At 56.7% G+C, this 12,467-nt stretch overlaps 1 protein-coding gene across 31 annotated transcripts in view; it reads left to right on the top strand.

Moving 5' to 3' along the window:
* NRXN2 (neurexin 2) overlaps positions 1-12,467 on the top strand; it is a 115,516-nt gene that overhangs the window by 72,015 nt on the left and 31,034 nt on the right. For 27 of the 31 annotated variants that reach the window (XM_039470727.2, XM_039470729.2, XM_039470730.2 and 24 more), the window contains 2 exons: positions 747-920; positions 1,327-1,446. In XM_039470727.2, coding sequence (XP_039326661.1) covers positions 747-920; positions 1,327-1,446 — 294 coding nt within the window. Of the gene's footprint in view, positions 1-746; positions 921-1,326; positions 1,447-5,971; positions 7,110-12,467 lie in introns of those variants that run through there. The other 4 variants (XM_074401657.1, XM_039470735.2, XM_074401658.1 and 1 more) reach the window with 2 other exon arrangements.

Raw genomic sequence — 12,467 nt, 5'->3', positions numbered from 1 at the left:
CTGAGATCTGCCAGATCTCCCGACATAGTGCTGTGAATTCCCCTTGTTCCCAGAAGGGGGCGACATGTCACAGAGAATCCAAAATGGCAGCAAACCCAGGGGTTATCTTGGCGCCTCTTGTGCTGCGCTGAGCTGGTGGTCAGGGCAGCAGATTGACCAGTGTCTTGACTGAAGCTTGGCTGTGGGCTAGCCAGGGCTTCCAGGGAGTTAGGCTCATGGGAGGGGATCAGGTGTTGTGGAGGAGAATGTCCCGGAGTCCCAGGGCATGAAGTGGGCCAATCCCTAGTTGTTGTTGGGGGAAGGGAGCCGGGCTTAGAACTCCGTAGGAGAGAGTCCAAGAGTTGGGAAAGGCTTGAAGGAGTTCTGGGAATGGGGAACTTTGGGAGGGAGGGAATGGGGGTGGAGAGGATGCGAATCTATGAAAGGCCCTGATTACGGGCCGGAACTGGAATCAAATGTGTGGGAGAGAGCACAGAGCAGGTTCCTCCAGCTGTCCCCCAGCCCCCACTCTCCCAGGCATCTGGGCTTCTCTGAGGGGTGGGGGGAGCAGGCAGATGGCAAAGTGGAGAAGAAGGAAGGGGGTGGGGTGCGGGTTGTGCAGGTTGCTGGATCTCTGCTAGGGACCTGGAATCTGGGATGAAACACGGAGAGCCTGAGAGGGCTGGGAGGACCTGACAGCCAGATGCCATTGTCTTAGGAGGGGAGTGGAGACATGGATGCCTTGGTTGACCCCACTCCCTTTACAGGGGAGTTGTACATTGGCGGTCTGAGCAAGAACATGTTCAGCAACCTGCCCAAGCTGGTGGCCTCCCGGGATGGCTTTCAGGGCTGCCTGGCCTCAGTGGACCTCAATGGACGCCTCCCAGACCTCATCGCTGACGCCCTGCACCGCATTGGGCAGGTGGAGAGGGGCTGTGATGGTGAGTGGAAGGTGGAGGAGTGAGGTGTGGCCCTGCTGGCTACAGGATGGCCAGCTGCAGCAGCAGACTGGGGCAGGTAGCTTCTGCTCAGCAAACAGGCCTTCCTTCTCAGGCCTTGTGAGAGCTTGCCCCCACAGTTCTGGGGCAGGGATACAGGTGTGTGAAAGGTCACTTGCCCTCCCTGTTGTCTCACACCCTGGCCCCTTGTCACACTCCAAGGTCAAGCCTAGAAGACCTGACAACCCCTGCCCCCACCCTGCCACAATCCCTCTCATCGGTACTTGGCCCTTTCAGCCAGACAGAGCTCAGATTAGGACCTCTCTGCCTGGCTCTGAAGCTTCCACACCTCCTGGGGAGAAGGGAGAAGGCTTGGCTGAGCCAGGGGTGTTCCTCCTGCCCCTTCCAGGCCCCAGCACCACCTGCACTGAAGAGTCCTGTGCCAACCAGGGCGTCTGCTTGCAGCAGTGGGATGGCTTCACCTGCGACTGCACCATGACTTCCTATGGAGGCCCTGTCTGCAATGATCGTGAGTGCCTGGGAGGGTTGGTGGTGGTCTGGGGAGACCAGGGCCCATTCCCAGCCACAGGGGCTGCCAGGGAGGAAAGAGGATCTCTGAGCACTCAGGAGCTATGCTGCTTGCTTCATTCTCATCCCTTGTCTGGAGAGTCCCAGGTGAGCTTCAGCCTGCTCTCCCTTCAGAGGGTCTTTCTCCTGGGGCTGTGCAGGATCACTGCTGCCTGAAGCTCAGGGGTGACCCACTGATAAATGGCCTTTCTTCCTTGTTCTCAGCTGCTGGGACCCTGCTCCCTTCACCCCAAACCAAAGGTGTCAGCCTCAATGGGGTGAACTTGCTGCTGTTCTGTGTGATTTGGTGATGGTCTTACATGTACTCGTACCTCACACACACACACTATTGGACAGGGAGAAGGGCTAACCTGCACCCTCTTTGCTCTGTTGCCCTCAGGGCATGAAGTGGGAATCTGTTATTTCCTGATGAGAACAGGATGACACTCTAGAGGACAGGCTCTGGAGGCTCCCAGGAGGCCAGGCTGCTGGACAGCTGGTTTCCCTAGAATGGGCCCCTCTTGCTTCCCCAAGAATACCAGCTGCTGTTTGTCCCCTTGAGCCACAAGGTCACTCTCCACTGTCCTCATTTGGTTCTTCTCCTCCCAGGCTGGGCATTTGCTTGCCAACTTGCATTCTGTTTGAGAGCCCTCCCCAGAGAGGGCAGCTTCAGCAGCAGCACCCAGTTCTTAGTGGTTGGTGGCCAGCAGCTGGTTAGAGCCTTGCAGAGGGAGGGCAGCTGGGACAGGAATGGCAGGGAGGCAAACTTCTACTCTGTGGGGTGGCTTTGGTGTTTCCCTTGGATGATTGGGCCGGAGTGGGTGGGCAGAGAGCAGCCTCCTCAGCATCGCTTGAATCATCTTCCCTGGGGTCCTGCTGAAACACCAAGCAGAAAAGTCAGCTGCCTGGGAAGAAACACACACACACACACACACACACACACACACACACACACACACACAGAGCATCTCCATTTTACAGACATGGAATAATGCTGGAGAGGAACAGTCAATTTCTGGAGGAAGTTCATAGCAGATCTGGGATGAGACCCCAGTCAGTGCTCCTGCCTCCATAGCAGGACCTTCGTCATCTGGGCATGAGTCCTGAGTTTCTTAGAGGAGAAACCTACTGGGTCCAGGAGCTCTTGGCTGGTGTTAGTTTTTTTTTTTCTCCTTTGAAAAAGTGTCTACCCCATCTCCCTCAGTGCTTTCCTGGTGTTCTAAGGCATGGCTAGCCCTTGGGTACCACCACATCCCAACTCTTGTTTCCCAGGATTTTCCTTGCCTGACCTGCTGCTCTCTGCAAAGCCTCCAGACAATGGCCAGCTGAGGGTGTTCCAACCCTGACTGCCAAGGCATAGATCCCTGGCTGCGGCTGGGCCTCTTCCCTCTGCTAACTCAGCTTTGCACAGGTCTGGAAATGATGCTAACTTTGTTGTTAATAGTAACACTCCCCACTAATAGTTTCATGTTTTACAGTTTACAAAGCCCTTTTAATTTGATTCTCAGAGAAGGCAGTGGGTTTTGTGTTTAACTGATGAGGAAACCCAGGCCTCAGTAAGAGGGTTACTCACCCCAAGTCATAGAGGGTCAATGGGAGAGCTTGGCTGGAACCTAGGTGCTCCTGACTGTCACTCCCTGCTGCTCATTTAGTCCCTGGGGGGGGTGGTGGTGGTACCCGTGGTGGGCACTTCTTGCCTGGGGTAGAAGGAGTCAGGATCAGGAAGCGCTGCTGCCCATTGTCACTGCTTCACTCCCACACAGTGAAGTCTTCTGGAAAGGGGGCATGAGATGGATGGGAAGTGGAGGTTGTGTCAGCAGAGATGGGAAGAACAACTTCTTTGGGTTCCAGGCTGGTGGGAGGCAGGGATAGTTGGGGCTGGGGAGCAGGGTGCATCTTGGGAGTCATCACCATCCCCAAGCACTGGTCTCTGTGCCTGGTGGCATAGCCTGAGCCAAAGCTGTGGAGCTAAGACAAGGTGGGTACAACCTGGAGCCACGCGGGGCTCAGGGTGCCGCTGCTCTGAGCTCTAGCCCTGGGGTAATGCTGAGACCTCTAACCCTGGAGGGCAGGGCAGGAATCTGGGAAGTGGGGCCCAATCCCCTCTTCTCCCGGGGCTACTCCTCCCTAGCCTGTCTCTGTATTTTTCTTGCTTTCTTTCTATGGCAGGTCTTCTTGGGGCCCTTCTATGAACCCAGCAGAGAGGGCTGTTCAGTTAGCTCTGCCTTCACCCCTGGGAGGCCCTGGGGGCACAGATGACCCAGTCTCAAGAGAGGAAGGAGGGTGGAAATGGCAAAGGTAGAAGGAGCAGGGCCTGTCCTCCGAAGGGTGGGGCTGTGGGGTGCAGCTGTCTGGTGGGGGAGAGACTAGGGTGAGGAAAGGTCACATCTACGGAACAGCTTTCCCCCACTTACTGCCTCAATTTCTCCATCTGTGACATGGGGACTACTCCTGGGGATGCAGGGAACTTTGTGTTCCTTTAAGGCTTAGGAATGTCTGCTCTGGGAAGACAGGAGAGAAAACATGAGATGGAGGAAAGTGGACAGCAAAGGAAAAAGAGAATACGAAATGAGAAAGGGTGGCCCAAAGAAGACACTTCCCAGGTCTGAGATTTGGGACTGAGGTGCTCCCAACAGGCCTACTTGCTCCTCTGTCTTTCAGAGCCTGTCTTGGCCTCTCCAAGGAGGTCAGTTCCCTACCATCTCTGCCTCCCTGTCTCTGTTCATCTCTGCAGCCTCTGTTGATCTCTTACACCCCTCTGTCTCTCCCTTCTTTTTTACCCTCTATGTTTTCCTCTCTGTCCTCAGACTTGCCCACCTCCCACTCTCTTCAGTTCCCACTCACTGGTATTGATTGGCCTCTAGGCGGTTTCCCTTCCTCGCATCTCACCACCGGCTCCTCCCTCCCTCCCTGTGGGACCATAAATTTTCTGCCTGCTCAGAGCTGTGTCAGTCTATATTCCAGATGTAGGGGCACAAGAACGGGATGGAGAGGGCAGGAGGAGGATGTGGCCTCTGGGGGCTCTAGCCCTGCTTCTGGCCTGGGGTCTCTCCTCTAGCATGGCACAGTGCTGGGCCCTGTACCACGCGAAGCCTCCTCTGGGTGCCTCCAAGGGCAAGGATGGCTTTCTTCACTTCTAAAGGGCTGGGGGCCAAATCTGGCCCTGGCATGTGGCAGACATGGAGGACTGGCAGCAGCCCTGGGGAGATGTCCTGGGTCCTGACTGCACCCTGGAGCTGGGGGCAGCACATGGGGCTCAAGGTGACAGTTTTTGGTCCCAAATGGAGTTCAGAATCAATAAACAGGAGCCAGCTCTCTGCAGCCCCTCCCAGCCTCCTCTCTCCCAGCCCTCCCCTTTCTCACTTCACCCGCCCCTGCCTCCTGTCCTTTTCTTACCCAGCCCTCCTCCTCACTCTGCTGCACTGTTTCTTCAGCTCCCCCAGGTGCCCTCTCCACCTCTCTCCTCCTTTCCCTCCTCCTCTACCTTCTGCCTTCCCACCCTCTCCCCAGTCTAAGCAGGTTGTTGTGTGTACCTGTCGACCCGAAAGGAGTCTCTCTGCGCTTACCTCTGGGGCCACAGGTGCTTTCCAGAGGCGTTCAAAAGTTTTGGGTGGGGGGCAGATCTCACTTGGAGGGCATCCTGAAGGAGAAGTGGTTTCCTCAGCTTGACATATGTGGCCCAGGAAGGGTTTTGTCCTAAGTGGGACACTCAGTGGACAGGTGTCCTCTAGACACCCCATGAAGGGAGAAGTTGGGGCTGGGGGAGGGGCAGTGGGACTGGAGAGGAAGGATTGGAGTCCAGGAGAGGCTTGTTCAGGGGGCTGGGCGAGCATTCTTCTGGGGAGGTGGTGGGGAGTTGTATGTGTGTGGCGTGCGTTATTCCTGAGTACCTTAAAGGCTCTGGGTGCGTTGTATGCTGTGGACCTTACTTTGGAGGGTGAGCTTGGGGGGCAGAGGTGTCTGTGTGTATGTTGGCCATTCATGGCCTGTGATCAAACGTGTGTGCGTGCACATGTATGCATGCCCCTGTGAGCATGTGTACATGCTCCCCTGAGAGTGAGTTGGTGTGCCAGTGTCTGTGAGCACATGCATGCAAGTATGTGTCTGAGCCTGTGTGCCTGCCCGCACACTGTGCCTGTATGGGCACGTGAATGTCTCCATACCCAAGCTGGTCCACATCTCAGTGTGCACGTGTGTTCCGAGGGGTGCGTGCAGACGTGGCCGCCGCGGCATCTCAGCAGGCTGTGCCAGAGAGCATTACTGGGGTTTATCCAGCTGGGGTCGGTGGGGAGGAAGAAAGTGGCCTCTCTTACTAGCCTCAGTCCTGTTCCATTATTCAGCAGGGTCCCTTCTCGAGGAGGGGGGTGCAGGATGAGCGCGCGCGTCCAGCGCGGGGGAGGGGCGGGAGCGCGCAGCGGAGAGTCGAGCGCCGAGCGGGCTAGCCAGGTGCCGCGCGGCGGAGCTGCCCAGCGCCGCCCGCAGATCGGGAGCCGCTCTCGTCCCTCCGCCCTGCCCCCTCCTCCTCCCGCGCTCCCCTTCCCCTCCCCTCTCCACTCTCCTTCTTCCCTCCCTCCCTTCCTCCCTCCCTTTTTTCCTCCCTCCCTCCCTCTCCCTTCCAGCCCTCTCAGCCTCTGCAGCAACACTCCGCTGCCTCCATCTCTCCGCCGGAATCTCGCAGGCTCGCGCCTTTCCTCTGCTCAGCCCCGCTCCCCTCCTCTCCTTTCCCCTCCTCTCCTCTCCCTTCATTCCCCCATCACCCGGATTTGATTCCCTTCCCCCTTCTCCCGCCCCCCTCCCCCGGCCGCTCCCTCCTTTTCCCCCCCGGCCTCCGTCGGGCGGCAGCGGCAGCAGCGGCGCGGCTGGCCCTAGTCGCCGTCGGTCTCTCGCTTTCGGAGGAACCAGGCCTCCGTCCCTCTTCTCTCCTCCAGCCCGCACCGCCCCCCTCCCCGGCTCGGTTTTTCCGCAGGATTTCCCTCGCTCTCCCTTCCCTGCTTGCCCCCCCGCGCTCCCCTCCCTCTCCGACTCGACACCATGCCCCCTCCCCCGGGCGCTCCCCCGGGTTTCTGACGGCCCTCTGTGCCGATCCGACCCCGCCGGGATGCAGAGAGACCCCTAGCTCCTCGAGATGGACCCAGGAGTCCTGAACCTTGGCGTTGCCGCTCCGCTGACCCCCGATTCCCCCGCGGGATCCAGTTGATTTTGTTGGCTCCAGACCGAGGCTTGGGCTCTGGTTTTCCTCTGCTTCATCCCTACCCCAGTCCCGGATCTCGGAGCCGGAGGGGGGCTTCGCGGGGCTGCGTAGCCCCGCGTCCCCGCCCCCGGCCATGTGGCTGTGAGGTGGTTGCCCCCGGGCCGAAATGCCCCCCGGGGGGAGCGGGCCGGGGGGGTGCCCGCGCCGCCCCCCCGCCCTGGCTGGGCCCCTGCCGCCGCCGCCACCGCCGCTGCCGCCACTTCTGCTGCCGCTGTTGCCGCTGCTACTGCTGTTGCTGCTGTTGGGGGCGGCCGAGGGGGCCCGGGTCTCCTCCAGCCTCAGCACCACCCACCACGTCCACCACTTCCACAGCAAGCACGGCACCGTGCCCATCGCCATCAACCGCATGCCCTTCCTCACCCGCGGCGGCCACGGTAAGTGGCACTGTCGATGCTGGCCAGCCGGTTGGCCCGGTGGGGTGGGGGGGCTTCCCGTGTGCGCAGTCGGGCCCCCGCGGGCCCCACCCCAGCTGTGCACGCCGAGCCCGGCCCCTCTGCTTTGCCTCCCGGAGCCCCTTCACCTCCAATCTCCAGCTCCCATCATCTCAGCCCCACCCTTGCCTCCATCTCTCCTCTCCCCCATCGCCCTCATCTCTGTCTTCAGCACTTTGCCTCCTTGCCTCATCTAAACCTGCTTACCCCTAGGTCTGGTTCCTTATCTTCTTCTACTTCCCTCTCCTCCCTGTCCTGCCTGTCCTTTCATCTCCGTGCAGCTCTGCCTTCCATTTCTCTTCCGCATCATCTCCTCCATCTCAGCCCCTTGTCATCTCTCCATCTGTCTTGCCTCCACCTCTGCCTCACCCTCACCCTCACCCTTACCCTTCCATCCCTGGTCTGTCATTTCTCCCCCTTCACCTCCCTCCCACTTCTGTCACATATGTCATCTCTGCCTCTGACATGTCCTGTTTCTTCCTTCTTGACCTCTTCATATGTATCTCTATTTTACTCTGTCCCTCCAGAAACCTTCCCTTCTTTTCCCATGACTGGCCTTCCATCACTTCCCAACTCACTCCACAGTCCTGCCATTCTCCCATCCCCATTCACCTCATCTCTTGTGTCTCCCCTCCATATCCCCTCATCCTTGCTCTGCCTCTGCCTCTGACCCCTAGCATCTCACCTCTGTAGGCCCAGCACTTCCTATTTCCAGGCTCACCGCCTGTCAGTCCTCTGTTGCTGTCCACTTACGATCACCTCCTATCTCTGCCCCTCATGACCATCCATTGAAAAACTTCACCTTCTTTCTCAGACCCCATCACCTTCCATTTCTGACTTCCATCACTTCTCATTTCTGCCCTTCCTCATCTCCATCTCAGGCCCTCCATCACTTCATATCTTAGACCCCTAAGATTCTCTGCATGCCATCGCTTCTCACCTCTGTACCCATCACCTTCCATCTCTGTCCTCCATACTCTGTGCTCCCATCACTCCCAAGCTCTGTCCTCCCCATTACCTTCTACATCCGGCCCTCTTCACATTTTATTTCATCTCATGTCAGCCCCATCACTTTCCATCTCAGTCCCTCCACATTCCATCTCAGAGCTTCTGTCACTTGCATCCCAGGGACCTCGTCAACTCCCATTTTAGTCTACTCATCACTTCCCATCTCTGTACCTTGTTATTACTTTTCAGAGAGTAGCCCCATTACCTCCATCTCTGTGCCTCTCTCACCTCCCATTTCTGTGCCTCCATCCCATCCCATTCCTGTACTCTCATCCACTTCACATGCCTGTCCTCCCATCCATGTCCTGTCTCCTCTGTGCCTTGTCTTCTCACCTTCCATGTCCGTCACCTCCCATTGGGGTTCTTTTACAGCTCCATGCTCCCATTCCCTCTTATTGCTGTGCCTTCATCAGTTCTCACCCAGGTGGCCTCCCATTTCAGCACTTCTCTCCCTTCCTATCCTTGTACCTTCATCACTTCCTGTTTCTGTCTCTCCATCACCTCTCATTCTTTACTCCATTTCTGTTCCTCCATCATCTTCCATTCCTGTATTTTCGCCCTTCCCATCTGTGCCCCTGGTTGCCTCCCCATTATTGCTCCATGCCAGTCCATCTTTGCTTCCCAATCGTGCCACTGTATCACCTTCAAACTTTCTGCTCATTTTCTGGTCCTCTTCCTTTTCTCCTACTTTAACTTTGTTTTCCTTTTCATGCTTCTGTTTTATATTTATCCGATTTTCTTGGAGGAGTTCCTTCAAACTCTCTCCTCCATCCTTTTATTCTCTCATCCCCAACACAGTTTGCCTCATCTTGTCTCTGTCCCACCTGGCTCCTCTCCTGCATCACTTTTCAGTTTCCTTCTCTTCTTCCATGACCCCAACCAACCCCTTGCTCCTGGATCTTAATTCCCTCCCCCTCCCCAGGAACTCTTTGGCTCTTTGTTGACTTCCTCCTTTCATTGTCTTCTTCTGGCTCCCTTGAGGCCCAGTGTCACCCCAAAAGTGCCCAGATAGGCCATGATCTTTCTGGGCAGTGAGGCAAAGCCTAAAGGGGTGAGATAGGAAAAGGAAGTCAGGGATACTGGGGAGCTTTGCAGGATGAAAAGAGGGTGGGAGAGAAAGGTGTAGGAGAGAGGAACTGGCTGAAGGACCCTGAGCAGATTGTCAGAAGGGCCTGGGAGCCAGAGTGCCCAAGGAAGATTCTGTGAAGGAGCAAAAGCTGGACAGAGGAAATGAAAGTGGCCAGAAGAGTATGGGGGGCAGGGTATGGAATGTTGGCCTTGGGATCGCCTCAGAGATGGCTACCCTTTTGCTGTGCAGAGGAGAAAGAGGGCCAGTGCCTAGTGGAAGCAGGAGGAGCTGGCTGGTGGGTGCTCTTGGATGGTGATGGAAGGGGGTGAGAGGTGTGGGGGAGGAGCCTGTCAAGGGTGGGGCAGCTGAGAGGCAGGATGAGGACCCAAGGAAAGGAGGAGGAGAAGTGACAAGACCAAGGGACAAGGCCACCTGTCTTGGCTGAAAGTTTAACCCATTAACCGTCACCTCCCGTTAACTGTTAACCGTTAACCATGGTGGTGAAGGTGAAAAGACAGGCTCTTCTTGGACCCTACACTTGGCTAGAGGACCAGGACAGCTCAGGAGGCCTTTCCAGGCCAGGCTTCCTCTCTGCCCAGTGTCTCCCTAGTATCCCCAGTGGGAGGCACCCTTTCTCCTTCCTGCACCAGCTTCTCCACTTGCCTTCTTTTGGAGTCTGTGTTTCTCTTTGCCTTTGATCCCCTCTTCTCTTCATACATCCCCCATTTACCCTGCCATCCCCTAACCTCTCCTGTTACATAATGTCCCTACCTACCAGACACCCATTGCCACTCTTGTACCTGATAATCTGTCTTGGGCATGGGAGGACTGTGACATCTGGGTCCTGAAAATGTGCTGAGCCCAGGGGTGACACTCTTCTGGCTCTGGACCCCCAGTTCTGGTTTCAGAGTCCTTGAGGTTCCTCCCAACCCCCCATGTTCATTTCTGGTACTCTTGAGCTGGGAATGAAATGGTCAATCCCTGCTAAGTTCTGACTCAGTAGCTTCCATGCGTTCCAGATTTCTCACTCCAGCTCATAAAGGGGGCTAGCATTTATTTTGATTCTGAACAGGGTGTGTTTACTTGGATTTCTGACTGGATGGTTTATGGTTAAGAAATGAAAGCCTGTATTCTGGGATCCTTGATCAGGAGACAGCTGAGCACAGGCGTCTGGACCAGTAGAGACTTCCCCATGTGGGATGTAAAGGTTCATGTAGAAAGCGCTGGTGTGGGCTGTGAGCACTCCGGCCATGGCTTTTCTGGGTTGTGCAGGATGTTTTATCCTCTCACAATTCTAGATCTTCCAAAAGGTTTTTTTCATGGCTTCTGAGGCTGCAGGGACACAGGCAGGCAGAGGTTCTGCACATGTAGTTTTAACCACAGGGGCATCATTGCATGGGTGGTTTTCTACGTGGATGATTATGTTGTTTGGGTCTGGGTTAGCTAACCATTATTAATGGTTGGTTGGTTTTTATTTTTCTAGAATGCAGGTGTGTGTGGGACTGCATGGAAGATTCTTGAACATTTAGAGTGTTTCACTGGAACAGTGAATTTCTGGGTCTAGGAGGTATTGAGAAGACTATATTGGGTGTGGGCAGAAGGTGCCAACCTGGGCCTGTGGCATCTTGGGTCTGGCCAGAGGCTCTCTTGTCTTAGGCTTCAGGTCTGAGTTGTGCATAACATTTCTACTCTCTGAAACATTATGCACAATTCAGCTCACTAGTGGTTTCCTAGGGAGGTCAAAAACAATTGGTGTAAACCACCCTTGGCCAACATTTTTGGGCCTCGGGTTAGGCCCCTCTTGCCTTTCAAACCGTTTCTGGAGCCTGTCAGAGGTTCTAGTTGTGGTGCCCTATTCTGGGCTCTGTGTCTCCTAGAAGGCGCTGTGCCTTCCCTGGGGGAGTCTGTGGGCAGGACCGGTGACAGCTTGCAGGGGTGAGAGGCTGTAGGCGCCTCCGGAGCGCAGCGCGGGAGGGGCCTGGCGGAAGCCCCGCCTCCCAGCTCCGCGTTCCTTCCAAACCTCAGCCTTCTGCGCTCAGGAGGCGGCCGTGGTGCTGGGGAGAGAAATGTCTCCCCAGGGTAATTACTGCCGCCCCAGTCCAATAAACCATTCATCCTTCACCTCTTCTGACCAAGAAGTGTCCCTCCGCCCCGTCCCCACACAGTGTAATAAACGCCCTTAGGCTTTACAGGCCCGCCCAGCCTAATAAACTGGCTGCAGTGTGAGAGCAGCTGGGTGATAAATCCCATGGGAGGTCTGGGCTGGGCAGCCTGTGTGCTCCGGGCCTTGGCGGGGTTGTGTGCGCCCTGTCCCGCGCCTGGCCAGCCCCTGCCCTGGGGCCGCCTTCTATGGTCTGTCTTTGTGCCTTCACTGCCATGTTTCCTGGCTGCTTCGCCTCCTGTCTGGGGTCTGCCTCTCCACGATGGGTCTTTGTGTGCAGCTGGGTGCGTCGCAGCCTTTGTGTGGGTGTGGGGCCTGGGGCTTGGGCGCTGGGCACCGCCTCTGATCCCTCCTGTCTCATTGCCCAATGGGGCATTAGGCCTGCTTTTTCCTCCTGCCCTCTCTGGGCACCAACAGGGTTCTGAACATGGTGATGTGTTTGCTGTCTGGGATCAGGGGTGGGAAAGTGAAGAGAAACGGCCTCTTTTCTTCTAGACTGGGGGGGATTTGGAGGCAGCCTGCAGGTAGACTGGGTTTCCTTCCCTGGTCTAAGGGACCAAGAAACCCAATAAAGCCTTCTCTGAATGGGAGGCCCTGGAGCTTGGGGGTGAATAGGCTGCAGCCTGTGATGAAGGAGGTGAGGGTAGGAATGTGTGTGGAGGAAGGTCAGCATCTCTGCTCCCCTGGCCCACCCCACCCCGCAAATTCAGATATGCAGCTTGTGTGGAGGGGGGAGGAGGACCCTGGGTATTACGGTTGCCATGGAAACAGCCGATTTTCCGGAGTGCTGCAGTGCTGGGAGTGGAGAGACTGTTAAGGCTGAGGCCTACTGGGCTCCCCACCTCCAGGCCCTGCCCTTCCAGGCAGGTGACCACATAGGGTGGGGGTGGGGCTCACTGCATACCCCACTCTCAGCCAACTCTCCACACTCAGTTTGGGGCCCCATCCTGAGGGTTCAGTGCTTACCACTGTGCCTACAGGGTCCTCAGGTAGAAAGGACACCTGAGTCTGGAGAGGGCAGAGCCAAGACCCCTCTGTTTGTTGAGGGTGCTTTCCTGGCCAC

The sequence above is a fragment of the Saimiri boliviensis genome, chromosome 6 (genome assembly GCF_048565385.1).
Source record: "Saimiri boliviensis isolate mSaiBol1 chromosome 6, mSaiBol1.pri, whole genome shotgun sequence".
In the NCBI taxonomy this organism is placed as follows: Eukaryota; Metazoa; Chordata; class Mammalia; order Primates; family Cebidae; genus Saimiri; species Saimiri boliviensis.
The sequence above is the reverse complement of the archived record's forward strand: the minus strand, read 5'-3'. Positions and strand labels throughout refer to the sequence as shown.